General features: G+C 31.9%; 1 protein-coding gene across 1 annotated transcript; it reads left to right on the forward strand.

Annotated features, from left to right (window-relative positions):
* Window positions 12,580–15,336, forward strand: LOC18604875 (alpha-1,4-glucan-protein synthase [UDP-forming] 2). The gene is made up of 4 exons (XM_007037565.2): window positions 12,580–13,084; window positions 14,108–14,358; window positions 14,439–14,607; window positions 14,692–15,336. Exons 1-4 carry the CDS (start codon window positions 12,758–12,760, stop codon window positions 15,031–15,033), a joined length of 1,089 nt encoding a protein of 362 aa, XP_007037627.2. The 5' UTR covers window positions 12,580–12,757; the 3' UTR covers window positions 15,034–15,336.

The following is a 17,711-nucleotide window of genomic DNA, read 5'->3' on the forward strand; positions in this document are numbered from 1 at the left end:
GGCATTACACTTTTAAATTTAGGAGTATTTTGTCATCATAAAAAAAAAGAGTGATTGTTGACTCCATATGTTTTTAATAATAGCAAAACATTCTTCATTCATTAATGTCTAATTATATTATTTAAGTATGCAAGAGAAGGTTAAAATTTTTTTCAAAATATTTTTTAATGCTATTCACTCCCTCTAGCACTCCATTGGAACCAAAAAAGCTTCACCAACATCACTCTTATCAGTAAGTGCAGCTGTGTTGCAATCTAAAGTTGTGTTGTAGTCTGGATTGGCTGCTGGACTACGTTCTATATTGGTTGCATTTGCAGGTAGAGTGCTGCAATTTTTGGGAGCAACATCAAGTTGTACTTTATCATATTGCTCTCTTCCTCTAATATACTTACGAGTAATGTTATCTTGTTCAATATTTTGAAACTACAACTCAAATATTATAGGCGCATTTATTTCGTATGAGAAGACGAATGAAGTAGTACTATCAAATGCTCTAGCATTTCTCAATGTATATTAAGGCAGTAAAAGCATTGTAGAATAAACTTTTTAAAAGATTTTTTTTTTAACTATATTCTATTAAAACTATAGTATAATGTAATAAGAATAGAGATAATAAAATTTAAGAAACTTATTAGGCTTGTTGTAACGATTGTATATTTCTTGAGAGAACTGAAGTTTAAGATTGGAATTAATTTCTCTCTCTTTATGCCTCCTCATACGTACCAAAATATAATTAGTTTTTTATTGATTTTAAGCTGTGTAAACTCACTTTAAATAAAACAATAATAACAATATAATATACTACAAATTAAATTCTCAAAACTCTAAAAAGATATTGGAAAAGATTTCCTATATAAAGATACATAGGAGGAAAAACATTTTATCTAGTAGAAAATAAGTGCACAATCATACATGTAAGACAAATTCAAATAAATTAAACCTTAATTTTCAATATTAATAATTAAATGTTTTTTAACCATTTTTAGTAATTTTAACCCAAAAACAATAGAAATGTGTGGCAGGGGAACGAACTCGATCCCCAAATATTCATGCACATGAAAACAATAACGAATACTTACGTTTAAGAGAACATTCCTAGCCACCCATATCTACTAGCCTTTGGTTGGGAGACTAAAATCTCAAATTTCGAAATCAGCTTGGAAAATTTTCAGGACCCAAGTTCTCCGATCGATCGGGGGCAAAGAATCATCCCTTATGTATAGGCAACCTTTTCGGGTTCCCTGGCTTGAGTTGAAGGCTATGTATGGTTTCCGAGTTTCTGAGTTTCGGCAGCTTGGAAGCTCGTTTCCAGGTATATCTGTATATATCCATGCAATGTTTCTCTTGTACATGCTGAGAATGGAGATAAAAACCAGCTGAGCCGACAGATTATACATGATGACGAGATGCCTTCCGTTTTCACATGATAGAACTCCGCGGGTCGACAATAAGAAAGGAAAAGATTCTAGGATGTTTTTGGGTAGTAGGAAACTTGAAAGAAAAAACTATTCCTCTATAGTAAGTAAGTATCATAGTTCATTGTCGGTGGAGTTAATTGGTTGCTCTAGATATCATTATCACATGCATTAAATTTAAAGGAACCGAAAATTATGATTCTGGCTACGCCTCTGCGATAATCTGGATCAGAGAGTGTAATTAAAAGTGGAAGCTTTCTACAATTTAAAGTCGATGCCTCTTCAATATGTGTCGTAACGTGCGGGTCCGGGAACCCGACCGCCAGACACGAATGTGAAAACTCACTAAAAAATTTAATTTAGAAGTCGCCACCAATCTTTTTTACTAGGTGTGATTGGCCACCTATTGACTCGATTCTAATCGATGAAAACTTAAATTAATTTTAAGCCCATCGAAAAGACCCTTAAACTGGTCTACGATTTTCTAGATCTAGGTTCGGGAGTACGGTTACGCCCTGGAAATGATTAGCACCATCGGGACTCCCGTTTCATGAACGGTACCATTCTTAGATTATCCTATTAGGCTTTAATTTTTAAATTAGCTATATTTTCTTAGTTATTGTTCACTTATTTTTATCTCTTATTTGCCCTAAAATGGAATGTAAATACAAGGCAAGATGCATGGCGTGAAAAAAATGCCGGACGAATAACTTTTTATCGAGGATATTTTCTCGAATCCGCCCATCATACTGGTAGGACTCGAGGTATTCTCTCACCTAGGGAATTATTCGAGAAATTCACCTTCGCAAATTTGACGAATAATTCCCATCATCGGAGTTATCATACGTTTTTCTTTAAAAATAATGTTTTCGTGCATAATGAACCTAATTCGGGCAAAAGCCTTTTATTAAAGATACCTCTCGAGACCTCCCATCATACTGGTGGGACCTGGGGACAACTTTTCACCTAGGGAACTTTTCGAGAAATACTCGCATTCGCAAGATCCTCGGAAGATCCCATCATCGGGGCTTAAACTCGAAAATAGAAATATTTATATGCAATGATATGTATGATGCACTATATATATGCTATGCTAATGCAATTATCTATATTTTTTAGTTATTATTAGTTAATTATTATTTTTATTTTATTATATTTTTTGTTATCATATTTTTTATTCTTATTTCTTATTATTATTTTTTTATACTTTACATTTTTTGTTCTAAGTTCTTATGTTTTTCATTTATAATTAGACAAATTGTTTATAATTCTGTGTTATTTTAGTGAACAAAAATTTTATATATATTTTTTATTATACTATTTTTATTTTATATATTTTTATATTTTTATTATTATATTTTTTCATAAGCAATCTTTTATTCAAACCTAATGCCTAAGATCTTATTTTATATATATATTTATTATTTTTTTATCATTATCTTCACATTTTTTATAGTTTATGCCACTTAATATTCAATGCTTAATTTTAAATTAGTTATTTTTTTTTATTATTTATTTTTTATTTATTTAATGTCATGTATATTGTATTTTCACAAATTAATTATTTATTATATGTTTGAATTGTTATTATTTTTTATCATTTATTATTTATTTATTATTTTTATCAAGTAATTTTTTTTGGTATAGTCAAACTCTTTATTTATTAAGAATTTCGGAATCTTGAAATCGAGGCCCTCCCATCGTACTGGTGGAGCCTTGATTCGGATTTCGAACTTAGAGAATATCGGCCCGGGATTGTGACTTCTCGTATTTCGATCGATTATCCCATCATCGGTATTAAATTAAACTATTATTTTATTAATGATTCTTTACCTTATCTTATTTTCGTTCTCTCCTCATTCGTATTCCTTTCTCTATTTCATATAAAGCTATATTATTATTTTTTATTATTATTTTTTTATTCATTATTTATTATTATAATTTTTATGACTCACAAAGTATTTAAATTTATTTCTTTTACCACTAATATTCACCCTTATATTTGTTGTTTGCATTAATTCTTACATTTTTAAATATTTATTTATTTATTTATTTTTTAAAAAAAACTTTCAAACATTATACTAAATGATCTAGCTAACCCATATTCGGTCTAATCATCACAAAACACAAAAAGCCCATAAAAGGAATAAGTGATAATTTTTTACCTGACTTGGGCTCAGATGCTGACCCAAGTTCAATAGGACAACCGACTGGACCCTCTTCCCGAATTCACTGTTGGAGGCCCAAAAGAGTATTCTTCTTCCTTTGAAACGACACCGTTTCAGCTTCTTTGTGGCACCCAAAAACCGATTAGCAAAACAACACCGTTTTGTCCACTACCTTTAAGCTTCTCCTTCTTTTCTCTTTCACTTCCTCTCTCTAATAGCACCCGTTCTCTCCCATCTCTCTAAAAAATATTTCCTTCTTCCTTCTCTTCGCAGGCGCTGGCTTCTCTCTCCAAAACCCTTCACCGACCGGCTCTCTCTTAGCCTTCTTACTTGACGATCGCCGGCGTTGCTCCCTAGCAGGCGACTCTCCCTTTCCCGACGCCTTCCCCTCTTTTTCTGGGTTGTACGGCTGTAACTCCTAGCACCAGATCTGGTGTCAGCTAAGCCCTCAACTTTCTCCTCTTCAACCGGTAACTTAAAATTTCCAGATCTTCCCCAAAAGCAATCACCGATCGAACCTCTATCCCTCTCTCTCTCTGCTACCAGCGTCGACTTCCTTGCACCCAAGCTTGGGAAAGTAAAACCGCCACCACCGGCAACGGTGAAATGACTCCCTTAAAACGAGCTATCAACTCTCCATTGTCATTGTATTTTTTTATTTTTTTGTATTTTTTGATTCAAAATCTGTGGGTTGTTATGGCTGCTAGACTAGGATTTTTGGGTCTCTGGTTGCTTGTTTTTGGCTTGCAGGTTTCGAGATTTTTCTCGGGTTTGAATGCCCCCCTCCCCTTTATACCCAGTTCCTGGGCACTAGGGGGGGGCATGCTCCACTACCCTACCAGATGCGAATTTTTTGCATCTGGTAGGGTGCGGCGTACCTCTCTCCACCCTTTTTCTATTTTTCTATTTTTTTTTTAATTTTTATTATTTTTATTTTTTTAATTCATTTTTTGTTTATGATTTTTGTTATAATTTTTAGTGTCTACAATATGTCTCCATTCAAATCAAAGAATTAGGTCCTCATAAGCTTATTAGTATATTTATCAAACTCTCTCATTCAAGATTCTTGTGTATGGAACTAATGCGGTGTTTGTTTATTATTTAATTCACATGCTTTAATTTTGGAACACTTTATCATCCTATTATCATTCAAGAATGGTTCCCTGACCATGAAATCACTCATTAAAAGTGATAGAGTTATAAAATTAATCAAAAGCATGCATCTGAATTCAATAGTGTGATATTATTTTATTTTATTTTATTTTATTTAGGGAAAAGATATGCATAATCAACTAAAACATGTGATCAAGGAGGTTCTGAAATTTTTAAATTCTAAATTCAAATCTCATCATAAGTGAGTTTAATCCAATTTTATGTTCATTTATTAAGCTGGTTGGTTTGTACATTAATTGTAATCGGAATATATATTTAGTCATGAACCGACAATACAAGAAAACATTTCCTTGGTGTGAAATTCGATTCCCTTCGCCCAACTATAAATAATATAAAATAAACTTATAACTTTCATATACTTTTTGGTCTCATGTTTTGGTCGAAGACAATGAAGATGACGTTGTGCTTTGCTTAGTTTAGTAATGAAACCACTTTTCTTTTTTTTTTTTCATTTTCGTTTTAGAATGTTAGGACAATTGGGGTGTCGGTGGGTTGGCAATGGCAACCCCAACCAGCTGCATGCAAATGGGAGTAACGACAGGTAAGAGCCAGCACCGCACTCTTTGGCCACGTCTGCCAACAAAAAGATTCCTGTTCTATTGACCTAACCAATCACAAGCTTCGATCTCCTTTTTCGCACCAGACAACTGACAGTGACAAATGCTGCCTACACTTCACCCACTAAATCAGTGCTTCTTGTGTCTACATGTGTACGCTATTTTTTGTCCATTTTAAGATATATTTGATTTGATGTAAAATATTTTAAAAAAATTTATTTCAAATATGAAACATTTTATGCTTTAATATGAAAAATATTTATTAACAACGTAAAATATCTTACCTTTTTAAAAGGTGTAAGACAAGTTCCGAATAATAGAAAAACTGCTCTTATACTAAGTTTGCTAGTATAGATTTGATGAATATTAATATTTAATTTAAAATATTAAAAATATTAAAAAATTAATATTTAATTTTTAAAAAATTAATTTAAAATATTAATATTTAAATTATTCAATACTATTTAAATTAAAAATATATTTTTTTTAATGAAATCATTCAATACAATTAATATTTTTATTTACAAATTGAAAAAATCTTACTAATAATTTTAACAAAAAATATTTCAATAATCATCATTGAATGAATACACATTTATAAATATAGATTTTGGATGTTTTACCCAATGGATGAATATTGATATTTTTATAGTGTTATGCTAAAAAAATGATGAGATAGAATTTTTTTGAAAATTAGAACTTAATTTCATTATAATATGTGGTTAATGTTTTGAAAAATATCATTATTGATTTTTTCTATTTTTATTTTCATTCTTAATTTTAATGTGAAAATCAAATGTCACCATTCTTTTGTAATCAACTCCTATTTATCATTTTAACACCCAAATAACTCCATCTTATAGAAAATATTTTTCATAAAATGATCCAAATAATAGAAATTGTTTTTAATAGTTTATCAAAACAAGAAAAAATATTAAATTTTCTTATAAAATATTTTATTAAGAAAAAATTTTCTTTCAGCAAGTTATTTTTCGGTTACCAAAAGAATCCTTAAATTGTAAAAAAATTCTAAAAGTGAGGTATTTTATTTTTTATTTCAAAAATTTTAATTTTATAGTGATATAAAAGTTAAAAAATCTCACTTAAAGTTAGCATTAAAAGAATGTTTTCCGTTTAAAAAAATTAACATTATTTTAAAACATTCTAAAATAATAAGATAAATATTTAATTTGAAATAACCGAAATATTATATAAATAAAAAATAGGCATTTCAAAAAAATATATAAATAAAAAATAGTTATATCAAACTAACACAAAGGGTAGACTTGTATGTCACGACCCGGTACTCTCTCGAGCCCGTGACAACCGCGGCGGTGTCCCGGTAGACACTCATTGCTCGGAATGTCAACCCGAAACCCCGCAAGGCTTTACTATTAGTTTCTTTGTTCCCTTGTGAGCAACCATTGTCAAATATTATGTTTTAAAAGATTTTAAGCTGTTTCCAACTTTAAACAAATAAAATATTAATTTTTCGTCTCACAGGGATATTTTGATCATTTTTCTCAAAAATTTCGAAACTGGCTAAAACGTAATATACAAGTACAAAACACATAATTCATATTCAAAATGAGTTTAAAAGTCTAAAATCTTCATTTAAAATGAAATTATGGTTATTTGAATATAATAAGAAAATAAAAGAAATATTAAGTAAAATATTCTATTTTCTTATAAAACAATATTTATAGAGTTATACGTGAATAATTTTTATAGCGTAAAAGCTAAATAAATTTATACATACTTAAATACAGTAAGCCAAAATATTTAATTTAATTTACAATAACAAGAGTGCCCCCGAATAAACAAAAGTAAAGAGGACTGTGAACCTACGGTTTGGAAAATGCAGATCCCACTGTAGTCCTCGATGAGATCAGCTATCTACAGTCTATACTGAACCTGAAATGGGTGGAAAGGAGGGTGGTGAGATTATAAAATCCCAATGAGTAAACAAACATCATCATAAACATCTAGAGTTGAGTACATGGAGACAATAAAGTAAATCATCATAAACTGGGTTATAGCATTAGAACACATTTTGTTCAAAACACGTAAAGAGGCTTATGAATCTCATAAAAATCTAGGCTTGTGCCATAAATCCATTCTCGGGGACACCTTGGCCGAGGCATCCTACCGAGACCGCCAAGGCTATTAAAATTCACATTTCACATAAATCATGTTTTTGTTTTGAAAACATAGCCGTTCCTTGGCGTTGGCTGAGTTCCCCCTCACGTGGTGGTTTAGCGTGAAGTGAACCCTAAACTTTACCCCAGGAGATACCCTACGCGCCTCTCCGTTCGAGGTAAGAATATAATGGGGTTTACCGTGCCCCTCTAAAAGGCTGGTCCACAGAAACCCCCTACTGCAGTGATTAATTAATATATAATCCACCATATAATAAAACTCAATAACATGATATGGCAATTTTGTAATTCGTAGTTTTTCAAGGTAACCAAACAATTCGCATTTCAATACAATTGCCAACTAGCCAATCATGCTCGATTTATCATAAGCCAGTTAATTTAAACAATCAAATTGCCACAATTAACAGTCTCCGTGTACTCTATTTTTCAAAATCACTATTAATTTCAAAACAATTTATAATTTAATTTCATTGAAACTCATTTATTCATAAAACATGAAAATTTATCTTTTTAAATTCCTTTTTCCATAGAATTCATGAAAGCATCTAAAAACCACCCTAGATAATTAAAATGACAGTAAGTTTACTCACAATGTCTAGAATGCAGACTTTCGAAGCACTCTGTCTACTGGTCCTCGGATGCAATTTCCTTGCCTTTATCGGAGGACTCACCACCTTGACACAGTACAAAATCGAGAGTTTCACCAAGTTGGTACTAAATCAAAATTAAACTAATTTAGACTACCAATGCATGATATGGAATGCAAAAATGCACTGGTAACTATCTAAACCCGGTATTGGCCTAATTCGTCTTATCACCCGATTAAATTCCTAACGGGTCCGTTTAAACTCCAATTTAATTCTTTTCAGTTTCTATACCTCAATTGCACCCAAATTAACTTAATGTCCCTCAGTGTGGTGCAAATTATCAGTCCCAACAGCAAATTACGAAAATACCCCTAGTGGGTAAAAATTCGTATTTTTGCTCCGAAAATTCCCATTATTTTTCTAGGCTCATAATTCATTATTCCTTAACCAATTCTCCTAGAATAAAATCAAACTCATCCTCACTCACTACATGGTAAATTCAGCCATTAATGGTTGGGGGAGAAAATAAATTCTTTTCTTGTTGTTTTGTTTCTAAATATGCTAAACTAACTAAAAACACTAACATAAATTAAAATCAAATAAATCCAACAACTTTCTCTCTCCTAACCCATTTTTTCAGAATTGAATTCATCATGAAAACATGTAATTTAATCATGGAAAATAAAGAGAAATGCTTGGGAATAAGAAAACTCAAGCTTAATAGAAAAAATCTCACCTTTTTCACTTAATTTCCTTGAAAATTCACACTTTTTCTTTGATTTTCTCTCTCTAGGGTTTTGTTTTTGTTTTCTCTCTCTTCTTGCTGGTTTGGCCGGCCATGGGGTGGAAGATGAGCTGATTTTTGTGCCTTTTAAAAAGGAAAATAATAAATTAATAAAGGCATGACACATTGCATCATGTCATTGGTCCGTTTTTAAAATTTTAAAAATTTAAACATTTTATCTCCACCACATGATTAGTCAAGGGTCAAAGATGAAGATAAAGGAAGACCATGTGCTGGAAAAATATCCTGGTGGTGGAAAATTACAATTTTGCCCCTGATGTGGCAAAATTATCATTTTACCCTTTTACTCCAAATTATACCGAAATTAAAAATTTTCACTTCTAAACCTCAAATCATACTCCAATAAGTCAAATGGGGTCAAAAAAGCTTTTCTAAAATTTCCATTTTGTCCCCAAGTGGCAAATGACCATTTTGCCCCTAGCTAGTGAAAATTTTGATTTGACTCCAAATTGATCTTCAAACTCCAAATTACCATTTTAAGTCATCCATGAACTGTGAAACTCTTAATCTCACCTTAAAATTCCTATTTGATATAGTTCGATGATTAAATAAACTTTGTTGTACCTCTAGGTACAATACCGACTTTTGTAAATTTTTCGGGACTCTCCTAGCATGCAATCATGCTATCATCACATGTATGTCATGAATAGTATTTTATAAGGTCGGGCTTTACATTGTACATGTAGAGATGCCTATAGGTTGGGTTAGACCCACTCATGTCTCATCGACACTTTTAAAATCCTACCTAATGCTCGTCTTGATCCCACCATTTAAGCTTATTTAACTTAAATTTATTATTAAAATAAAAAATATTTATATTGATATTTTAATTTTTTAAATACATTTTAAATTTTAATTAAATAAAAATTTATTAATATAATAATATCTTAAATCCAAGCCATTCGGTTCCTGGATAAGTCAGCGTGTATATTGATATGGTTTTTTTTTTTTATGAAATTGATAAGATAAGTTTTAAACATCTTGATTTATCGCTTTCATTCAAAATTGACTTAGTAAAGGAACGTTTACGTAAATATGTTAATAAGTAAAATTTTCTTGAGTATGAATATAAGTGTTTGCAGAAATTCGAAATTGGTTCTTTATTACAACAATCAATTTGAATTTTCTAATGAAAAATTATCAACCTTAATTTGGTTTAAGAGTAAAATGAAATTAATGATAACTTATCATACTATCATATGATTAAACCTTTTTATGAGAAAGATATCGCTCTCCCTCCCTTTACTTTCTCCTCTATCATTTCTTCCCTTAATATATTGTATACATCAATTGTAGACTGTTTAAACTTTATAATTACGTAATTTTTTCTCCATATGTTACTTTAATTGTTTTAGCTGTATTGTAATTCTTATTCCATTTTTCCTCGTTAGGAAAAATTCTCAGAGTTTAAAGTGCTTTTAATTACTTGGAATGTACAAATGAACACCATTTTGGTGAGTAATTAATAACTATTATTTACCCAAACGTTAGGGAATTAGTACAAAGAAAAGAAAACCCACTGACTAACTACTTTTGACCATTTCTTTACTATTTTTTGCTCACGAAAGCAACGGACAGCAACTAAAGGCCTCCCCTACCCGATCCCCAACCCCAGTCAACACTTTTGCCCAGTTTCCACACCGTTAAATGATCCAGGCCAGAAAAGGTTGACCTTCCTCTCCCGCTCTGCCACGTGTGCTTCTTTGGCCGAACTCTTTATTGATCCCTAGATACACGTCGGTACAAATATCAAAGCCACCCGGTGACTTTCAACTTTGAACTAGTCGCCCCGCCCCGCCCCCGCGTACATAGAACTTTCAGACACGTCACTGTTTTCCTCGTGCCGGCCACGCCTGTCTCGCACTCGCCAACTTTGCCAGCTGGCCTCTATATTAGAATCATGATAACAAAAATTTTACCATAATAAACTAATAAATCTTTTTTTTTTCGTAAACAATTTTGATTGGGAATAATAAGTTATTCCAATCTCTAAGTCGTGAGCCAAAATCTAATTTTTTTACTCAATTAGTTCAAGAACTAATATTCTATATTATTAACAATGAAAAATAATTAAATTCGTATACAACATCTTAGTAAACAGTAAATTTGAAAAGAAAAATGTTAAAATAGATTTTATTTATTATCCAATATATTATATCAGCGAAAATATAAAAAAATAATTATTTTAATATTTGATTTATTCTCAAATTGTGTCATTGTATCTATTTAGCCACGATACATGAAATAAATAAATCAAATTGTGTTCTTGTTGAATTTAATGAGGGGACAAGGCGTTTGGTTATTTTATTTCTTAAACACTACAATAAAGAGTGGGATTTCATAAACCAAAAAAATATAAGCATGGGTTGGTCCCAACGAGTATAAACTAGAAGAATATTCTTTCACCTACACTTTCTTAAAAAGAAAAGGCATTTTATGGGAATAACATGAGCTGCCGTATCCTTTTTTTTTTATTTTTTTTCTTTGGCAACAAACTGTATCCTCTTGTTTGACCACCAATTCAAATGATAAATTCTTAACTTTTATTTGTAATTAATACATATTCTTGATGTTGTCACATATTTTAATTGATACTTTCATCAAAAATAAAATTTTATAACAAATAAGAGAGATACTCCAATTATATAAGTTCAACCAATAAAAAAATGTATACTTTCTATAATGCATTCAAGTTTTGTATGAACTTAAATGCTTTTGGGGATAATAATTTAAGCGTTATTTCAATAATAAATAGGTATATCGATTTATTTAAAGAGTTAGATCCAAATCTGCTATACTCAAATAAAAGAAAATACTTTTAGCTATAGTAGTATTCAAAAACATTTTCCTCTTCTCTTAAAATAAAATAAAAAAAAAGATAGTAGATGATAACATAGGTGTTTTCCTTCACGTGTCAACATGACTTAAAATTATTATTTCTTGTTATTTCAAACTGAATATTTTCTTTTTCTTTTTCTTATTTCAAAATATCACATAAAATACTTCCTTGCTCTTATTCAATATATCTTTTCTGATTTTTTTATACCTTTTAGTATATATATTCATGTATTTTTTGGTACAATTACTATACAATAATATTCATTTATAAGAAAATCGGTAACATATATTTATCATTTATGTAATACAATGTTAAAATTTCAATGTAAAAAAAGACTTAAATTTATATTTTGTGCAACTAATATGTATTCCATTGTCCTTAACCTTTGAACAAGACCTTAGTCTTGAAGGCATTAGATAATGAAATATGGTGGTTATTAAGATACAAATAAAATAAATTCCTTTTTTTTTTCTGTGGATTTTCAAGCTCTATTATAACACCAAAAGAAGAAATAGCTCCATTGAACCCTTAGATTACAACAAATAAATTTCTTTGCACATTTCCCCTTCGGAGTAATAGAATGGTAGTTAGTAGATTATTTATTTTTGACGAAAATCAATACTTTGGCAATAGAAATCACTAATTTACACTTCATCAAAAGCAACATTTAGAGTTAATTTACAAATTTTTTTTAATGAAACATTGATAGCCTATAAATATATAGTATTATATACATAACATAACTTGAGAACTATTTATTTTTAACTAATTTTTCATAAATTCTTGAAATTGTCCAAAAATTGAATAAATAAATAAAATTTCCAGAGAAATAAAATTAAATCATTTTGCAGCAAATCTTCCCGAAAAACATGATAGCATGAATCCAGTTGAGCTGTTTTCCTACCATAAGCCACCTTCTTTTCTTCGCACGTGCCTCCCTTGCGAGTCCCTCTCTTATACAAACACCACCTCTTCTCTCCTTTACTCCCCCGCTCTCTCTCGAACTCACCCTCCCTTCTCTCCCTGCTTTGCCTGAAAGTCCAAGCTTTTTCCGATGGCTGAGCCAGCAACTATCTCACCAGCTACGCTGTTGAAGGATGAGCTTGACATCGTGATTCCAACCATTCGGAACTTGGACTTTTTGGAGATGTGGAGACCCTTTTTCCAGCCTTACCATCTCATCATAGTTCAAGATGGTGACCCCTCAAAAACCATCAAGGTTCCTGAAGGCTTTGACTATGAGCTTTACAACAGAAACGATATCAACAGGATTTTGGGTCCTAAGGCTTCGTGTATCTCTTTCAAGGACTCTGCTTGTAGGTGCTTTGGTTACATGGTTTCCAAGAAGAAGTACATCTATACCATTGATGATGACTGCTTTGTAAGTTCAAAACTTATCTCTTTCCTCTTTTTCAATTTGGGCTTGGGTTTTGTTTAAAAGTTATTATTTTTCTCTCTATTTTTTTGTGTTTATGTTGGTGTTTTGTAGATCTGGGTTTGAGTCGATTTTTGGATTTCGAAATTGGGTTTTATTTATTTGAGGTGTATTGCAGGTTGGTTTTAAGTTTTGGATCTTGATGTGATCCTTTAGTGTTTCGCGTACTGAAGTTTAGATCTTGACGTGAGTTGAGAATTTTGAATTTGGTTGGTGTTTTGGTGAATTGAATTCATAAAAAGCTGTTTTTTTTTAATGCAATTTGGTGCTACTTCCCTATCTTGATTTGCTATTTGGATCTGCAATTGTTGTTTTTGTTTTATTCCTGCTAAATTATAAATCCATTGGTTACACGTCTGCTTGCATAGTTTAGCAAATAACATGTAATGATCTGTATTTGCTGATACGTTTTCAATAGATTTCTGCTTTGATCTGTTAGGCTGTGAGAAAGTGATCCTACATTTAGTCATTCACTGACGGTAAGCCGCATGTAATAAGAGACACATGTGCCCCTTGATCTTTTCACAGCCATTACTTTGTAATGCTGACATGACTCTTTGCAGCCTTTCCTAACAAGTATTGAAACACAGCCTTTTGTTGTTTTGTCTATATGATCTTGAATTTTGAAAGGAAGGTCGGTTTTTGGGTACATATCTGCTGTTATGTATTATCAGTTTGGTTTGACGTGATGAGATTTCTTGGCTTGATTGATTATATATATCAACCAAAATGCATTCTAGTTGCATTGGATATCAGTTTTGACTATCAGAAGCTGGTTTTAGAGCTTAAACTTCAGAATGCTGCTTGAGGTTTAGCTGTTTTCTCTTTGCATTTATTTGTTCATAAATGATTGAGTCCTTCTTGTGCAAGTGTTTATTAATTCTTCTTGGATGCTCTTTTATGAGATCTGACAATGAAATGTTCTTTATCATTTGGTAATCTAACCTTGAAGGCCGCTTGATTTTACAGGTTGCTAAAGATCCAACTGGAAAAGACATTAATGCATTGGATCAGCACATAAAGAACCTTCTGAGTCCTTCTACACCATTTTTCTTCAACACTCTGTATGACCCATACCGAGCTGGTGCAGATTTTGTTCGTGGGTACCCATTCAGTCTCCGTGAGGGTGTTCCCACTGCTGTGTCTCATGGCCTCTGGCTTAACATCCCAGATTATGATGCACCGACTCAGCTTGTCAAGCCTCTTGAGAGGAACACCAGGTCTATATAACCCTTCACGTTGTTTGCTGCATATATACTCATTTCAATTAAGACTAAATCCAATGTCTAATTTTTATCAGGTATGTTGATGCTATTATGACAATACCAAAGGGAACCCTCTTTCCCATGTGTGGTATGAATCTTGCATTCAACCGTGAGTTGATTGGCGCTGCAATGTACTTTGGACTCATGGGTGATGGTCAGCCAATTGGACGATATGATGATATGTGGGCTGGCTGGTGCACCAAGGTATACCCTAATCATTAGTAATATCAATCCGCTAAGCTTCTTATTTAACTGCAGATGCTAATACTCTGTCCTCTTCACACTCAGGTTATATGCGACCACCTAGGATTGGGAGTGAAGACTGGATTGCCTTACATTTGGCACAGCAAAGCCAGCAACCCATTTGTGAATCTTAAGAAAGAATACAAAGGAATTTACTGGCAAGAAGAGTTGATCCCATTCTTCCAGTCTGTTACCCTTCCTAAGGACTGTACCAGTGTTCAGAAATGCTACATTGAAATTTCCAAGCAGGTCAAGGCAAAACTAGGCAAGGTTGATGAGTACTTCATCAAGCTTGCAGATGCTATGGTGACATGGATTGAAGCATGGGATGAGCTAAACCCATCAGGTGCAAAATCTGCTGAGTTGCCCAATGGTGCTGCGAAGTAAACTTCTCCAGTAAACAGCCAGCATTTGGTTTAGCAGTCCTAGGCTTGGATCATGATCATCTATATTGTCCAAGCTCTTGCATTAAAGCTTGGAATGTTTATTTTGCAGGGTGAGGGGGATATAATTTTATTTACCATATTACTGAGTTTAGAACAATAAGAAATTGATGGCTTTATGTATTGTATTAGATTTGCGAGTTAGCTAGTATTTAATTTATTTAGAGGATGATTGAGATTATTTCCTTTGGAAAAGTTCTAGTTACAGATTTGTTTAATTCAGTGTTATGCTTGTTTTCTTGACTTATGTTGGTAATCTGTTGAAGTTTTCTTTCTTCTGAATGTCAAGTTGAAAGGGTGCGCAAAGGCCTTGCCCCATTGGGCTTCTACTATGTTGTAACGGCTCAATGTGAGATGAGAAGTCATTGTTCAATGTAAATGGCCATGTCATGTCATAGCTGAAAGTCTGAAGGGATCAGGTCAAATTTGTTCTACTTGCAAACTGGAAACCGGAAATCCGAGTTGTCAAACAAGTTCTGCTAAGCCATTTCCGAATGATGATGATCGTTGCTCGGTCTATCTAATTTGGACCGCAGGCTGTACATGTCAACACATCCCACCCATAACCATTGTAGTACAAGCAATGCTGCGAATGAAACAAATAAGTAAACACAATGAAATAGGGAATAACAACAACCTGTTTAGTTTAATTTTTTTTTAACTTAAAAGCTATTATGAAACTTTTATGAAAATAATAATTTTTAAAATTAAGTTAAAGTTGTTTGGTAAATTTTTTTTTATAAGTTATAATTTTTGTTAAAATTATTATATAACGTATTGTTTTTTGAGAGGGTAATATTGTAATTATTTTTAACAAATGAGTATATTTTTGGAACAAAAATAAAAATTCTCTTATATTTTTAAAAGATGAGAAGAAAAAGCTCCTCCTTAAAGCTTTTTTTTTAAGCTCTTTTATTAAAAATTTTGTTCTTAAAAAAAATTATTTTTTTTAAGAGTTTCTCAAAAAATCATGTTTGGCTTGCTTTTACTTTTAAAAGGTAAATAAACTGAAAAAAAGCTAGGCCAAACATGCACTAAGACTGCAAAGTCTTATCTTCCTAGAGAAATTTCCAGAGCAGACAAATTATTTATCAATCAGCATTAGCGTAATGGCCAAGGTTTCTACAAACACGGAGAAGGATATGGTAAGTTGTAGGGGCAGAGAAAATTGAGTGAAGACTCACTGGATAATCTTTTTATTATCTCAGAGTCTCAACCACCATATAAAAGTTTCCATTGCTCTTGCTCAGCTGTTTCCTGTGTTTGCATGTGCATGTCCCATGTGCTCCCATGGACAGTGATATGGAACCATCCTGATCATCCGGCTATTTTGGATTTGGGTCCCATTGCCTCCCTACTAGCTCATGGGCAATTTAAACTTCATAGCTTTGCTAATATGACAAACTGAAACCAACTTATCAAAATATAAGCAGTATTGACAGATTAGAACAAATACATCAATCATATACTAGACTAGGATCAAACAATAATCAAATATAACAACATTTAATTAATATATGGATTCGAATTTCAGTTATATATATTTTTTAATTTTTACTTTTCAATAAGAAACTTTATCCTCTTTAAAAATATTAGAAAATCTTTAAATTATGGAGATTTAGGAAAATAGCTTATATATTGAAAACCAAATAATTTGATATTATCATGTGATACCCAACATCTCACATCTGATGTAAATATGATTGTTAAAACCTATATAACAATTCAAGCTCACCACTAATAGCAACTTGAACTTAAGCTTTTGAAGGTCACGTAGTTTAGGTCTAAAAGCTGCTGGGTTAGTGGTTGAATTTAGGTCGTTACAAATGGTATCAGAATCTGTGCCAGTCCGATGTGAGCTTTCACATTGTTCTGGTGAGATCTTGGTCCCGTGAATGTGATGTGTGGTCTTGATGAGGACATCAAAGATTTAAGTAGCTCAAAAAGCTGTTGGGTTAGTGGTTGGACTTGAGTCGTTACATATCAAAATTTCATGTGCATAGGAAAATTGGTGCAATTTAGGATACTATAACTTTTTTTTTTTGTTTACAAATTCAATTATTTCTATTTTTTTTCTTTGCGAAGTTCTCAGCAAGATTTTGCTAGATCATAAATATGAAATGAGATTTGACTCATAACTCGTTAATAACATTTGGATCTTTCTAATATCATATCAAGTCCCATGCAAAATAGCAGCATTTTTTTCCTTAAGTTGTTGATGCATCTGTTCCTTTAGAAGGTAAAATTTTTCTTCCCAATTTCCTTGTAATTTTCTGTTTCTGGGGCATGGCAATCGAAAATATTTGCTTTTTACTTTTCCAAAGAAATTGGAGAGCACCCGCATATTCTCAATTCTGGGCTATGACCTGGAAGTAGGCCATGCCCATATTTCTATTACCATGCATAAACAACCTGCTACTTTCATTTCATACTTGGTAGCCACGTGCGACATAGCAAAGTTCATATGGAACTTTAAGATTGAGAGTAAGTCCATGTCATAGATGACAATATTCATATTTTCAAAGTATTATTTTATCTATTTATCTTTTGGAAAGTCTGATATATCCCTGATATCAATATTCAAAATTTGGATAGATACTGTAGTATTGCTATGAATTACAT

The sequence above is a fragment of the Theobroma cacao genome, chromosome 3, assembly GCF_000208745.1.
Source record: "Theobroma cacao cultivar B97-61/B2 chromosome 3, Criollo_cocoa_genome_V2, whole genome shotgun sequence".
Classification (NCBI taxonomy): Eukaryota; Viridiplantae; Streptophyta; class Magnoliopsida; order Malvales; family Malvaceae; genus Theobroma; species Theobroma cacao.